The sequence below is a fragment of the Melospiza georgiana genome, chromosome 7 (genome assembly GCF_028018845.1).
Source record: "Melospiza georgiana isolate bMelGeo1 chromosome 7, bMelGeo1.pri, whole genome shotgun sequence".
NCBI lineage: Eukaryota > Metazoa > Chordata > Aves > Passeriformes > Passerellidae > Melospiza > Melospiza georgiana.
This window is the reverse complement of record NC_080436.1, coordinates 20,642,748-20,659,534: the sequence shown is the minus strand read 5'-3', so window position 1 is coordinate 20,659,534 and position 16,787 is coordinate 20,642,748. Positions and strand designations below refer to the sequence as shown.

Genomic DNA, 16,787 nt, shown 5'->3' with positions numbered 1-16,787 from the left:
ATAAAGCAGGACATTTCGTGTTACATGTCTGTTTAAAATGCAGGCATATTTTGGAGGCTGAAGTTAGAACACCTTTTTTCCCCCTAAGCTCCTCGAGTTCTGCTATAAATCATTAATAATAATTTGCCTTACGCCAGAGCTGACCAATGAACCTCTTCTAGCTGCACATCTTGCCTGTCCAGAATACAGTCTCATAATCTAACAAGAAAGAAAAACTGCAGAAATTTACCAGAACTATAAGGGATACATACATAGTACAGCTTCCAGGTGCAATATGGCAAGAAAAAACTTGAAACATTTTAAATGTCACCAGATAGGATTTCAGCCTTCCCATTTGAAGAGGAAATATTGAAGAAATGGATTTCTAAAACGGGATCCTGCAATTCTATTTCAATTGGCCAGAACTTGTTTTGGTATGACCTTAGTTGAGATTGGTGACAGATGTATCAAGACTCCTTGGACAAATATGCTTCCTTTCATTTCCTCAAGGAAGCAATATTTGTTATTTTTCTGACTGTAAACAGCCTTTAATTTTACAATCAATTACTAATTACCATCTAACTATACAGTCTCCAAGTATTTCAAAAGCAACTCAAAATAAAATAACAAGAGCGAGTAACTGTCCCTTAAAAAGCCACAGAACCAGGAAATTTGACTTTGTAAGTTAAAAATATGTCTAAATAAGCAGTGAAACCTATACAGTTACAAATCAATCCTGGCATGTACACATACCTTCAGCTTCTCACTGTCGAGCTGCATCAGCTGCTGTCCATCTACGTTCATAGCTGTGAACTCTGTGATATACTGCTCCATGTTCATTCCCATTAACCAGTGGCACACTTGCTGGGTGGTCCATTCAGAAATAGGTCTACTGTGCCACTGATTTTGCTTTCCTGTTGTTGTAAATTCATCATCCAATGCCTAACCAATTGAGAAAAGTCACCATAAGCAATATTTTACTTGACTGTATGTTGAATTCCAGTTGTCAGGTGAGTTTGGTTAACGAAGTGCATTTTTACACATGCTCTACTCCAAAAGTAAAGTTCTTGAGATCAGTTTGCCTAATTTACTATAAACAAGACACTTCAACATACAACACAAAGTCAGAAACAGAACATAAATGGTAAATTGGACCTATCCAAACAAGGAACACTCTTCCTCAGTTAGCTGGTTAAGGTAGCTCTATCTGAATGTTAGATGCTACCTTACACTGCGTAAAGAATTATGAAGCACTTCAACTCTATTATTGTTGTTAAGTGATGGAAATCCAGAATAAAAACAATTCTAGTAGCCAGTAAATCTGGTGAGTGTTCTAGGTACAGTTTTATTACATTTTGTACATTTGTCAAGAGAAGACTGCTTGTTCTTTGAACTAATGCTATTAGGTTGATATTGTATAAGGACTGCCCAAATAAAAGATGATCATTTCAGAAACATAGCAGCTTGTAGACTTCCACTGAAAATATAGTTTGCCAGCTCACAGAGCTTTTGAGGCACCTTGCTTCAATTTCATTTTGCTTCCAAGGGGAAAAGGTACTGCTGTTTGTCCTGAAGCACTGTTACTTCATCACAAAAGAAAAGCTACACAACAGAGCTCAGTGTCTGCAGAGAAGTAATTCCAGTGTGGTACTTGAATCACTAACATCAGTTAACTGAAGTTTTATTAACTATCCAGAATCATCTCTCACCAGCTCATGACTGAGTACAGGCTGCATTAGACTTGCAGACTTCTCATCCGAGATATTCGCAAACTGCAGAAAACATGCTCCCCTTTTCCAGCAGGCCTTACACGCATTTGTAAACAGAAAACACGGACAAAAGGGGTTTCCTAGTTACAGATTTGAGAGATGATCATGTAAAATGGCAGGTGAACAACTACAGCTGCCAGCCAAAGGGATCTCACAAAATTCAGCTTATTTGATGGAATGTTTGGGAGAGTTGACTGATGTAACAAAATTATTGTGGTGATTACAAGTCAAAGACAGTGACATGTAGGCCTGTGACATGATCTGATCATACAACACAGTGGATCTGAGCACGGAGGATGGAAGACCCATACGAGGGGAAACAGAGAATTTTCAAATTTCCAATGTGAGGGACTACACATAATTCAAAATGGTTTTGCTTTCCCTGGTCTGTGAAACAAGGGACAGTGGCTATATTAACAGGCAATCCATAAAAATAGGAATGAGTTTGTAGAGCTGAACAGTTTGTGCTGAGGTCTGAAAATCCCCACTACAACCATTTCAAAGGATTTTCACTTCCAAATAGCCCAAGTCTGATCACAAAGACTCAATGGCCACTAGCAGCTGGAACGTAGCAGGACCACTGTAGGAGCACATTTGATTTGATTTCTGAGATAAATCAAAGTAAGGCAAGTGGGAACAATCAGAATATTTATTTAAAAAATGAACTCCTTATCCAAATCAAAATACTTATGTAGATATAATGAACACATCTGCCTTACTGATGTGCGAAGGGAGAATCGCAATTTGCATAAAATAACAGCAAAGGGCTCTAGAAGAGGATTAGATTGAAGTGCTCTATACAGCATCTGTATCAAGACAACTGAGTCTTCTATCCAAGCTATCAAGCTTGAGATGCTTCACACAAAGAAGATTAGTTGGATAAATTAGCAGGGGAATTTAAAAATGCACATTTGTTTTAAATAATTTTACCTAACAGTACTTCCCCAATCTGATATTGCAATAAAAAAATATATATTGGCAACTTTGTCTCATACTAACAAGTGTTCATGAATAGTACATAAAAAAGGGGAAACACTTTGCATTTTAGGCTGGACCTGTATTTCATGTGTGGTCTTTCAGCCACCTCGTGTTCTGTATCCAGTTCTGGGCCTCTCTGTTCAGAAAGGAGATTGAGGTGCTGGAACAGGCCCAGAGAAGGGCACTGAAGAAATACTAAAATATATTGCTGTCACATACATAGTTTTTAATATATCTACGTAATTTTATCATTTGAGGTGGGGGTGTGTATGTATCTATATATCTCCTTTACATGAAAAAATGTGTCAAGTCTTTTATTCCAGTTAGAACTCACTCTAGATTTGTTGAATCTGTGCAAGCCATGCGAGAACTTCCCTTCTGTAATTTCAGAGTGAAAGTACTGAAGATGTATTCTTGTCAAAAAAAAAAAAGAGACTCAGATTATTTCATTTTGTCAGAGAATTGCTGTCCCCTGACAGAATCTTGAGGACTCTCTAAACCAATTTGCCCAAACAGCACAGATTAGAGCATCTAACAGGCTGCACTATGGAGGATTCTACAGGCTTAGCTATGAATTGCAGCTTCAGCATCATCAATTGCTAACAAACTCCTTTTACTTCATATTGGTAAAGACGGAACCCTAAAACCAGAAGTTGTAGCAACATCTGAATCTGTGTTAAAACACAGACATCATCTCCTCACAGATATTTAATACTATAAAATTTGAATTTTTCACTACTACACTAGGGAAAGAACCTGTGACTATTTTTCAGAGTAAAGGAAAGGGGAAACTGTAGAAGGATAAGATGAAAAACACCAATTTTTGAGTAAGGATTATTGGTCATTAAATAATACCTCTGCATCTTTTTTTTTTTTCTCAAATGTCCATTCAGAGGCAGAAGGAACATGCCAAGTTGTTTTTGTACAGCAAAGTTAAGAGTCCCCAAAACAGCCACTACACACACAAGAAAGAGATCAGCTGCAAATTCAGAAAGCAGAACTAAAACTACTTCTAAGGTATGGAAGCGTGAGAAAGCTATGTGCTCCTGCATAAAAATGCATGTGACTCAGAAAACAAATAAAGGCTCTGGAGATAAAAATATCAAGCCCAAGAAAACACCACTGCCACCACCCCATTTAGCATATTAGGAACATTAGAAGGATTACCCACTGGCTTGCTAACCATCTGCGAGTGAAGTGCCTCTGCTGTAACTAGCTGGCTACTGACAACTGAACTCTCAGCAGGCAGTCACCTGCCCAAACTGCCTGTGAGCACCTGCACAGCAGAGGCAGACCCCTCAGAGCTGCCCCTAGGTAGGTGTCCAAGAGGCGTTTCCAAGTCCAGGATTTATAAGGCAGTGTTCAACAGCCCACTCCTCTGAGAGCTGGAGTTACACTGGCTAGCACGACTCATCCTGCATACTCATGAACCCATCTGGACAACAACCATCAGGCAGAAATTAGTAAGAGCTTAAGTTAAGGATCCTGTTCAGTATCTTTATTGGTGATCTGAATGAAGGGATTGAGCGTACCCTCAGTAAATTCATGGACAACACCAAGTTAGGTGATAATATTGATGCTGGAGGGTAGGAAAATCCTGCGGAGGGACCTGGACAGGCTGGATGGATGGGCCAGACCGAGAGCATGAGGTTCAACATGACCAACTGCTGGATCCTACAAACTGGCCACAACAGCCCCATGCAGTGCTACAGGCTGGGGGCAGAGTGGCTGGAAAGTGGCCCAGTGGGAAAGGGCTTGGGGTGCTGGTAGACAACAGCTGAACATGAGCCAGTGTGTGCCCAGGTGGCCAAGAAAGCCAGGGGCAATCCTGGCCTGTGTCAGGAATAGTGTCACCAGCAGGACCAGGACAGTGATTGTCACGTACTTGGCACTGGTGAGGTCACACCTTGAGTGCTGCATCCAGTTCTGGGCCTCTCAGTTCAGAAAGGACATTGAGGTGCTGGAACAGGTCCAGAGAAGGGCAGCAAAGCTGGTGAAGGCTGTGCAGCACAAATCCCATGAGGAGCAGCTGAGGGAGATGGGGTGTTTACCCCGGAGGACACTCAAAGGGACCTCTCTACAACTTACTGGAAGGAGGGTGTAGCCAGGTGAGGGGGCCTCTTCTCCTAGGCACCCAGAGACAAGAGGACATAGTCTTCAGCTAGCCAGGTAAGATTCAGGTTGAACATCAGGAAGACTTACTTCATAGCAAGGGTGACCAAACATAGGAATGGACTGCCCAGGGAGGTGGCGGAGTCACTGTCCCTGGAGATGTTTAAGGAAAGACTGAACATGGCACTCAGTGCTATGGTCTAGTTGACAAGGTGGTGTTCAAGTCCAGTCATAGGCTGCACTTGATGATCTCTGAGGTCTTTTCCAACCCCTTCGATTCTGTGATTTGAAATGCCCTAAAATGTTGTAAGATGGATTACTTTTCCCAGATCTAGACTACAAACTTTAAAAACCCCAAAGAACAGAACTATGTATTTTGTTCACACATACTGCTTTCCAAATGAGGAAACAGTTCAGAGTTTGTTCCTTGTTCTCCTCAGAGTAGGCCCTTGATACTCAATGTAATTACCGAAAAGATACAAACAGCTTTCACTGGTCATGCAAAACCAGGACAATAAGCAACATATGAATTAGACAGGACACTGGAACTCATCTATAATAAAAAGAGGCTTAAATCATCACTTCACACATGGACAACTAAACTGCTTTCATTTTAGTTTTAGAATCCAAAATTTACTGAAAGTTTGTAATACTGATCAAAGAACAATATTCAAGAAGACATCTATAATAAAGCCTTATAATTTATACTCCTTGAAAGTTTTAGAAACACATATTCCAATCACAAAACATTCCATTCAAAAAACCGCATGGAGTACTTGCAAAGATAGATTATTAACTGGAGTTCCTCTGGTTTTCATTAGATCTAACACTATTATCTCAAAAAAAACTCTGCAAAAACTTAATCCACTACTACAACCTGTAAACTGTTTATATAATTTTTGACACCTCAGATTTTTATGTCAGTGAATTTATAACATTGTTTGTAAGACTGTGGTGACTTTCTACATATTACTGGGATTTGGTAAGATTTTCACCAATGACTGACTTAAGACAGCTAATAAAAATCCCATTATATTCATGAACCACCAGTCTGGCAAGCTCCCTAATTCATTTTACATAAGATAACGATGTTCTGTTTTTAATTACTTTTCCTAAACTAAAGGATTCAATTTATTAAGATGTCCATCAGTCAAACACCAAAAGAGACACTATCTCAGAATGCTACTGAAGTGTGGACTTTGGGTTTCAGCTGTAGCCAAAAGAATTAGTTCTCCAGGGGAATGAACACACTTTCAGGTGTCTAATTTCTACCTATATATCAGAACCACCACGTTTTCTGACTTTTTTCTTTTTTATAATTGATGTGAAATTTTATCTTAAAACAAACCTGCACAAGATGTGAAGGCGAAGTCAACAATGTTGCAGTTTTCATTCACCCAAGAAGTTACTTTAAATCAGTGGAACAGAACAGTTATGATCAGTTAGTTCATTCCAATTTTTAAGATATAACTAGGCTCAGAGCACACAGGGTGATCTGTCATCCACTACTGCATGTCCTTAGCTCACTTAACAGCTTCTTTAGGGTGCTCTACAACATTCAAATATGGAACAGCCATCTAGTTTCACATTACACACATCTGTTTCTATGAAACATGCCGTAGTGTGAACAACAACATCAACAACACACATATACACACTTTGAAACTCACCTCATTTGAAGAGAAGGTTAAAGTGTGTGAACGACCTGACAGATTTGGTTCTGTCACTAACCCTGAAAGTTCACAACTTGGCTTGCTATGGTATGTATCATCTATGACAATTCTACTCTGCAAACAAGTGGAAATAATGTTTTATTAACTCACTTGTTGGAAAAGCAGGTCATTAGGTGACATTCTAATTTTTGGTTTAAAAAAATAGTATGACTCAGTTACCTTTAGAATACATATGAAATGTAATAACTGTATCAAGCATCTGACTTGTTTTTTGTTAAATTTCTGAATTCAGAAACGCAGTAATGAACTTAAAGCAACATCCCCAAGAAGAGCAACTTATGCAGAGAATCAGTCATAACCTGAAATGGTGTTAGAATACACAAGGAAGTGCATCAGTTACTTTTTCAGCAGGCATCCACACTGTGGGAGAAGCAATTTAAAATGCATTTATTCGACTTATTCATGATGAACTTTCATTAAACTGAAACCTCCACGAACACCATGAATGTGTTTCAGAAGGTAGCGTTCTGTTGATTCCCTCCATTTCCAACTCAGATTGTGACCTTGAGAATATTTTGTGTTAGTGAGTGAAAAATAATGCTGCCAAAAAATGCCTCCTACTTTTGCCTTTCTAAAGATTTATGTCTCAGCACTACTCTTTGCTGCCTACAAACAGTAAGTAATTATTTACTAGTATTTTCCTCTAATGTTCTCTAAGTCTCTAATCAACCAATTACACTTTGTAAGGATGCCATACCACATCCCTACGTGCATAAATAACCTGAGATCCCAAATAAGGCTGATCTTAAGGATATTTTTCTTCAGTTACTTATGCTTGTATAAGAGAACTACATTTTTGCAGTTACCTTCATTTATCACTTCTGTATTTGTGTTCTGATTTCAATTTCACCTGAACTCTCAGTTTTCTGGATTATTCTATTTTTGTTTTCTAAGTGCACTCCCTTATACTCTAAATTATTGATACACATTTTCAGCCTGGAAAACACCACACCAAATCTCAAGAAAAAAGTCATCACCACCACAACACAACAAACATAAAACCCCCACAACCTGAGTTTTCCTGCTACCTCTGTGTAGTACTTTTCTTGACCGAGAAATGGTATTTTATTTACCATGTAGATTATTTTAATAATTACATAAAATTTTAGGTATTCTTCAGTCTTTTAGATGTAAAAATTATTACCAGAAATAACTGAATACTTTTTCCATCAACTTATTCTCAAATTACCTTCAACCCAAACTGAAAATCTATTTAAGAGCTTTTCTTTTAGCTGCCCTCACTCTTTCTTCTTTTACAAAAAAATCAAGAAAAATTCAGACAAACTAAACTAAAAGATACAATAATAAAAATATGGTCAAAAGTAAGGCATCTGAGCACCAGTTGCAATATTTTCTCCTCCCTCTGCTCCTAATCAGTTTATAGGAGTAATTGCCTTTTAAGCATTTAGAGCCAGTTGCAAAGGGTTTTGACTCTTGAATAGCACAGAATTTGGACAGAAGAGGTTTTATAGGTATGCTTCCTACCATTTAAGGTACTAGGATATAGTTTATACCACACTGCTCTTCCTTGCACTGAAAATGAAAGACTGCACACACACTTACAGAAGCTAAGTAGTATTCTGGAAAAACAATGAGTATAAACACTATGTATAAGTGTGTATTGTATCAGAGAATTACACCAAGAACTTATTTAAGAACTTAAATTAAGTTCTTAAATAAGAACTTAAGTTAAGAACTGTCTGCAAGCACACAGGATTTTAGTTCCTGTGGTTTTGTTTTCACAAGGATCAAGAAGTTGACTCACTACTTTGTCAAACTCTTAAGTTTAAAACTAACTTCAGAACCATTTTAAGAAAGCAAAAACATTTCAAGTATAGTGACTTTCAGAGGCAAATTTTGCAAAACCAGAAACCAGGTAATAAGGAATGTAATTATATTCCTTGCACCATCAATGCTAAAACACAACTACAATGCTAAGGACTTGGTTCCACAGAGATTTTTTTGAATGACAAAGTTCTTATTTTAGGCTTTCTACTTTTACCTCCTGTTTAAGAAATGCTGTCACTAGATCACATTGGATACTACAAAATAAAATGAGTAAATGCTATTGCTATATTTATGATATATTTCTTTATTTATAAATTTTGAGTTGATATCAACAAAAAGGAGTATTGTTCCCTTGAATTCTGGGAAGATGACTTTGTCTCTTGCTTTTATATTGTTTTATTAACAAGGCTCACTTCTGAGTGGTCAAGCACATTTCTTTGTTAGTTTTCATATCTTTTCACAGCAAAAAAAGCCAAAGCCCTGTAACTGTACATATGTAATTATCAACCCTAAATTCAGATCTACAACAGTTAGTCATTCATTTGAAGCAGCAACCACTGTCACATCTCCATGTTTACAGAAGACTCCAAACATTGCAAAGTGAAACCAGCCTGACTTTGGAGAGGAAAAGAATGATTTTATGATTAATGAATGTATGAGAATCTGTTCTTCAATGGGAACAGCTTTCTACCATTTTACAAAGCAAGAATATAGCTGGAGACTTGCATAATCTTCCAGCTGCTGGTTTGCAGCAAGAGAGCAGCAAACAACAATTACATACTGGAGCATGAGAAGGAAACAAAAACCCCCAATCCAGTAGGCAAGAAACCAGCTGGAAGGTTGATACAGTAATCATCTTGGGAAGTATAGTCCAGTAAAAAGAAAAGAAGAAAAAACGATTACTTCACAACAATGTGGAAAGGAAAAGAGCACTTAGTCTGGTAACATCTGTAACTTTTTGACTGCCAAAAGTAGGTGTATATAGTAGGTACATGAAAACATTAGGAGCTGCTTAAGCACATTATGGATGCTTATAGTAGAAATGCAGCAGTGGGACTTTTACTATGCTTACAAAACTTATTCAAATCAGATAGAAAGGAGCAATGAAGAGGGGACCAACGTGTTCCTCTGAATCAATGATAAACCCACTGATTCCTTATCTATTCAGGAAACTACTCTGCACAGCTTTGCTACAGCCTATTAGGAGACCAACTACAGCCTATCAAGAGACCAGCCTATTAAGAGACCAGCCATGCATTACTATTTAATCAAAAATTGTATCCAAGAATATGCATATACCTTCCAAATTCCTGGGTTATTTACAGAAACATCTTTTGGCCACTGCAGGCTCCAAGAGTAGCAACCAATGCAAGAGCTGTAAATACACAAGACTGATGCACACTGGGCAGCAGTTTGTGAAGTACTGTTCCACTTCAGAGATTAAAAAATTCCTACTCTTATTAAGTTCCTGTGTTACTGTATGATTCTAAAATCACTTTCTGTACTTTTTAAAACTATGTATGCAGACAATTTACCATTATCACAGGGACTGAAGATTTACACTAGTGAAACAAAGTATTTAAGAAAAGTATTACAACAGCATTTTAGTGCAATCACCATCTGGAAACATGGAAAGCAAACTTGTCATCTGCAATCTCTGCAAAATATCAGTGACTTCATGGACTAAAACCTGGCAAGTTTCTCTTCCATATATACAACTCCTTTATTTCTAACAGCACAGAAGAAAACCAATACATGAAAGGGTATTTTAGCCATCCAAAGTGAAGAAAAAGTGTGAAACTCAAGAATAAACCACCTTACTCAAATAACTGTAATTTTCAATTTGACAAAATCTAAAGGAAACAAGAATACAGTCAGTAAAATTGCTGGGAACAGTGTTAAATTGAAAAAGGTTTCACCAAATATTCAGACAGCACACACATTACATCTTTTAGTTTCTAAAGCTGTTCCTTTCAAATAGTTTAAACTTTATGGTTATAGATTGAACTGTGTTGCCTCATTTTCAAGATCTGGTTAAAAGGCTCTAAATTATTAGATTATTAGCTACTCTGAAGCCTGGAAGAAAGTGTCCTATAGATGTGTTTCTTGGCATCTAGTACCACATTTGTTAATGAAAAGTAGGATACTATCTTCCTCCACCTGTCTGGTACTCCAATCCTACATTCCAGTACAGTAAGAACTGGCTGGCCAACTGTTTGGACAGCTGACCTCTATTTATGCACAATTCCTCCATGAACTCGTCTGGAAAACAGATTAGACCTCTAAAACTATACTTTCCTGAAACTACTTACATTACTTTTACTTACTACTTACTTTTACACTACTTACTACATTACTTTTAGCATTACCAACCAGTGAAAGAACATGCCCTGTGATTCTTTCTTAGATGCTACTTCAGCCTGAATAGGCTCTACTGAGCTTCAGCTGAAGGAGGGAACACAACACTCTCACAATTCCTCCTTGTAAGAGCTGTAGTATCTCAAACTGCTCCAGCAATGTTTGTAAGAGGTGATGTGGTAAAGGACTAAGTCATTAGGCTTACACACACTAACCACTGATATTTTTACTTCATCAAAATGCAACACTTAAACATTCAAAGCACAAATTAGTCATATTTACCTTGCTTCTGTTCTTGTCTTGACCATGCTCACAACCATCCTGCCCACTCTGAGTAACCTGCAGACTGCTACTTGAAACCTGAGGCTCTTTGTGGCTGTCTCCAAACCAAGAGAAAGGCATGCAAGTAGGAGCAGGGGAATCTGAATCTGATGCTGATAGATAGTTGCCAGAGTCATCCAAAAGTTCTCGGGAACCTCTGAGATAAGCAGATGAAATTCTGTTTAAATAAAAACAGCAAAAAACTGCATCCCACCCCTCAAATACACAACCACCCCGCTAAAAACAGGAACAAACTCAAAACACACCACTTATTTTTACCAGTTTCACAGCACAACTGATACTTGAAATGAAAACTGATGCTTGCCTTAAAATATCCATGTGAAATAATGAGTTATTATATAACACAAATTTTTGCAGTATTTCACACAATTTAATAATTTCCAGTAACTGCTAACTTAATTTACTCAACATTCATCTTCCTAAGCAAAATAGTTTTAAGGTTGTCTCCTCTACTCTCTTAGGCTCATCTCTGTATCATTAAATCTTCACAGAATTTTGCCACTGTTATACAAGAATGTACTTTAGGATCAAACATTAATGACAGTTTTAAAGAAATCCTTAGGTTACAAATTTAAGGAATGCAGCATGTATGTATAAACTAACAAAAGACCTACCTGCTATCCAGAGAACCTCTTAGATTTTCTTTTTCTTGCTTCTTACCCTTCCCCCCAGATTTCCGCAATCCACTGAAGTGAAAAAACACAAATTTCATAAAGCACTTACATTTACATTTCTTTAAATCAGCAAATTAGTTTTCACATTGACTTCAACAGTTACAAAAAGCCACATTTGTATTGTTACACAAAGCATAATTCTGCAGATTATGCATGCAATTTAAAAAGTTCTGGCACTCATATTCTATTTAAGATTCATGACAGTACCCTTTCAAAAGCCACAGATAACCAAAATAAATACAGCAATAGCTAAAGAAGCCTAGCATACAGTGGATACAACCAGGAGGAAAACCACAGTTTTATTGCTACATTAATGCTCCTAAGCAATGCACAGCAACTTGAGCACAGTCACTAAGCACATTATCAGTGTGTGAAATCAGCTAATCTTTATGTTATACACTATGATGCATTTATTGAAGTACTAGTCTAAGTCTTTAATGTTAGTTGGCTTCAACAAGCTTTATCCCATCTTCAAAGGTGTTATGAAGTAACATTACTGGACACCTCAACATTGTTTATTTAGAGAACATAATATTCTCTAAAGTAACACAGAACAACACTTATTTCTGAAGGAACACATGTAAAATCTCACCCAAAATCTGGAAATCTCCTTTTGGACTTCCCAGGTGGAATTCCTTCATTTGTTTCTGCTGTCCTGTCTTCATTTTTCCTTTCTTCTGTTTTCATAGACAGGTGAAAAATAAAAATGTTGTTGTAAAAATACCTGCAATTTTCAGCTACTAATGATGAAGTTTGTAAGTCAGATACTATGACCTGGGAGACAGTGTTAAAACTCCCATTCCCACGCACAGATAATAATTGAAAATATTACAGCCATATCAGCCAGCCTAAGTTATTGTCTGTGCCATCTTCCCATCATGCTGTCTGTACCAGCCATTGAAAAATGGCAACATAACACTTGCTGACAACTACTTAAAAATATTCCTTTTGATAAAGAGTAATTCTATACAGTCTACAGAAAGGTAAAAATTACCACAGTATTTTACTCCAATGAATTACAAACAAAAGTTAGTTTATGACAGGTTTAGAAAGAAGTACCTCCTTCTTTTGCAAAATGTCAACTTCAAAACATACAGCCACATAACCAGTATAAGATATAGCATTTAGTATTTCTTTATTACTCTTACAGTATTACAGATGCTCTCTTGGTATTATTTTTGGTTCAGCACCTAGCCCAGGCCAGCTGCTGCACACATGGCTACATACATAACCTGCCTGCTCCAGAAGCTGTGCCTAACTCACACAATGGTCAGTCCCTGGAGAGCAGAGAGCTCCCGACAAGCTGAGTTCACTGGAAATGGCATGCAAATGTGGCTATTCTGAAAAAACAGCTGGGACTCTGAAGCTCCTTCAAGGCTCTTATTTTCACAACTGGAATACAACCTCTTAGGACCCAATTTTTTGCCAAAGGAAGCATGTTCAATACCAACTTCTCAATTATTATGCAAAATTAAGTGACACAAACCACATGATGTCTTCTCATTGGACTGTGACAGATTACTGCAAGTCCTAAATGTACTTACTTTTACATTCTCAGGCTACTAGATTAAAAAAAAAAAAAAGAAATACATTTTGTGTTGCAAATCATGTGTTTCCTAACTTAGCTACCTGTGAAAGAGATGCAGTTCACATTTTGAGAAACAAAGTAAATTTTAAGCTCTACCTTCAAAACAACTCCTAACATGATATACATAGACTCCCTTCAAGGACCATAAAAACCAAAAATCCTGTTCAGTACACAAAACTGAGGTCAGCTACCCATCACTCCATTAGCAAACAACCATTATGTATTTCAGGAAGGATTACCTCAAAGCTCACACACCTGACAGTCAGGTTAGTCAAGAGCTTCCCCTTTTATTTTTTTTTTTTTTTTTTGCTTATCTAATCCGTAGTTTCTGATGAAAATTAAAACTTCAGCTAATTAGTTAAGCACTTTTTCTAAATATATAATATCCAACAAATTATAACTACCATTAAACTGGCTCTTCTTCCTATCAGCTTGAATACAAAACCAGAAGACTTACTTTTAATACTGACATTTGTTTCCACCTCTATTTCCAGAGGCAGTATTTTAAGGAAAGAGGTAATTTCTTAAATATGGCACAGTAGGTTAAAATACAGACTGATAAATGAATGGGTGAAAAGGTAATAGAAAGGATTAATTCAGTAAAATAATAGGCAAACATTCAAATACAGTTAGAAAGCAACAATCTGGCAGAAACAGCATTTAGTATAATTTTGTTGACAAAGAGCAACCTTTCAATACCAATCCTCATGTACTGCATTAATTAGCAATTCCATGGCAAATTTACAAAAAAAAAACTTTACAATGCTTCTGCCATCACAAAAAAAAACTGTAGAAAAGAAAGCAAAATCATAGATGTATTAGGTATGTGTCTTAATAAGTGGCATTTGTTTTAGGCTATTTTTTGTTTGAGTCTTTATAGACACATAAAAATAAGGACAGTATAAAACAAATCCTGTTTCAGGGTATTAAAAGAATGCCCTACAGCTCAGACAAAACCAGAGACAGCAAGTCATCTGTCTTTATAAATTTGTACTAGCTGATTACAGAAAATATCAAACATTTAAAAGATTATATTAGATCCCTTTTTCAATTATTCATAAGAAAAATGCCAACTATTCCTATCAAATAATGACTAGTAGAGACTAGGCTGATTATAATACCTTTAACCTTCTTCTAGTAACAAATATCCTAAAAGGGCATGATGAGTAATGTGGTAATTCCCACAATTCTCAGAATCTGTATCCTGTTTAAACCTGCATAATGTCTGGAAGCACAAAGGCAACAATGAAGTTTTCTGGGAATCAGGAAGTCCATCAGACTTACTCTCCAATACATTGCCACTTACGAGGCTAGTGTTTTGCAAAAATGTATTAGGACCCTTACTGATTACATCTGAAATTTGTAAAATTTCAATCCTGAAGAATTAAAATAATAATAAACCCATAAGTCTTACCCTTGGCTTCTTTCCCTTTCCCTTTTGCCTCCCTTTGCTTAACATTCTTGAGATACCCTTGAGGAGAATTTGGAGCCATCCCTTCAGGAGGAGGTGACCGAGTGGTGGTTGTGCTATTTTCGTTGTTTGGTTTGTGTACTGGAGAAGAGTGTGTGGAAGCAGAAGGGCTTGACTCCAGAGGACTTTCTGTGCTTTCTCTTTTCTCAGGCTTTTCACTCTTTCGATCTGGGTCCTCCAGGCATGGGAGAGGTAATTTTTCACCTGTTTCTAAGGTCTTAGTTAGGTACATAGAGGAAGATTCTCTGTTGAGAACGTGGTCTTCTGAATCTTCATCCTTCAATACATTTGAAAGTTATTTTTTGATAAACATGACATATACTCATTTATTGTCTGTTCTTTTACCAGGGTGGAAGGATGTGCTAAGCAAACTTCCCCAGTTCAGGAAATTTTCTGAACTTACATACTTGTGGATACCATCTGAATCACATGAATCTGATTTTAGAATGTGTTACCCACCTCTATACACATCTTTCTGCACATCCCAAGTAAACTTCTTCTAGGCAAATCAGAAATGTTCTGGTACACGTTAGCCATCCCAATTCAATGCAGCCAGTTTTCAATCTCACTGAATTAGTTCAGCGTCCTCCTTCTATTACAGGCTCTCCCATATATTGCCTATCTATACCTCAATTCTCCAGTTGTTTTCCAGAAACACGAGAACATTTTACTGGCACACTTCTTGTGAACTCAAATGATGACTTATGAAAAATGAAGCATTTCAGAACTCTTTAGTTTTTGAAGAAATTTGGTAACTGACTTGTTCCAGATGAAGGCATAACAAGATAAAATAGTGTATTTCTCAACATGTCACTGTATCAAAATCTGTCAGCAAGCAGAAGCAGCACAGAACAAGCTCACACAGTTCTTTGCTAACTCCAAATTAACTGTGCCACAAAAACACGTCAGAGTTCCCATGTATGTCATGAACCCTAAAAGGTTTTTTCCTTTGATGCAGCATAAAACAAGGATGCTTTGGCACAGCCTGCATGAAGCATGGAGAACACTTACAATTGCAAATACAGATAAAACTCAACCCATGGTCAGTATCCAGAGCACATGATCACCAGTGTCAGTACCTGCAGATTTGCAGTCTGTTGTGCAACCCCAAGAGATTCTTTCAGCTTTGACCGAGAAGGTGGCTGGCGTTTTACTTTCAAAGCAAGCTGAGCTTTTGCTTTGTGGGCACTGGTGTCTAATCTGGGAGTATCCCCAACAAAAGCATCAAAATCTGCAACAAACACATACTTTTCAAAAAAGCAAACAAAAACCCCATCAAAAACTGCTAGGCAAGTTCACCAACCCCCTGTCCAGAAAAATATTCAGAATCTAAGTCGGAATTATTCTACCTATTAACCATTACTGTATGAAAATAATTTTCATATTATATTGTACTATTTTACACATTGCAATAGCAATTTCTGTTTAATTTGAAATATACTTTTACCCAATTTCTTCAATTAAAAAAAAAATAAAATCCAACAGATGATAATTCTAATGGATTGAAAACTGAATTCTGTTCTCAAATAGATGAAAATTTGTGCCCCAGATGTGCCTTCCTAACATCATTCTTTAGGATAGAAACTCTTTACAAAGTAAGAATTTGCCAAATATTTTTAAAATTTCATTCTCATTGGAACCTCCATCTGATATTTCATTACATTCTGTGCATAAAATTGAGACAAAAAATCACAGCAAGTTTACTGTAAATTATAGCTTGAAATAAATGGGATTTTAACTGACATATCTCATTGTTTTAGTCCCATCAGTAGTTCAACTAACAGAGAATCCAAAGAACTGTTAAAATAGTTGTCTCTCCATCCACCTCCTCTTTCCCACAACACCTAAGAAATACATTACAATTCTACTGAAAATGCTGGGGGAACCTAAACTCAAGTATCCACACTGACTCAGCTAAAACATTTACCCAGTCAGAAGGAAACAGGAAACACTTCACTTCTCTTAATAACAAAAAAAAACACTATACATATAACG

The 16,787-nt window shown here is 37.0% G+C and overlaps 1 protein-coding gene across 5 annotated transcripts in view; it reads right to left on the bottom strand.

Annotated features, from left to right (window-relative positions):
• Nucleotides 1-16,787, bottom strand: part of LOC131085776 (neurabin-1-like) — a 41,217-nt gene that overhangs the window by 1,932 nt on the left and 22,498 nt on the right. For 4 of the 5 annotated variants that reach the window (XM_058028248.1, XM_058028249.1, XM_058028247.1 and 1 more), the window contains exons 12-18: nucleotides 15,872-16,023; nucleotides 14,736-15,069; nucleotides 12,326-12,410; nucleotides 11,674-11,745; nucleotides 11,000-11,195; nucleotides 6,509-6,625; nucleotides 733-921 (exon numbers count right to left, since the gene is read on the bottom strand). In XM_058028248.1, the coding sequence (XP_057884231.1) occupies nucleotides 733-921; nucleotides 6,509-6,625; nucleotides 11,000-11,195; nucleotides 11,674-11,745; nucleotides 12,326-12,410; nucleotides 14,736-15,069; nucleotides 15,872-16,023 (1,145 nt within the window). The remainder of the gene's footprint in view (nucleotides 1-732; nucleotides 922-6,508; nucleotides 6,626-10,999; nucleotides 11,196-11,673; nucleotides 11,746-12,325; nucleotides 12,411-14,735; nucleotides 15,070-15,871; nucleotides 16,024-16,787) is intronic. The other variant, XM_058028252.1, reaches the window with a different exon arrangement.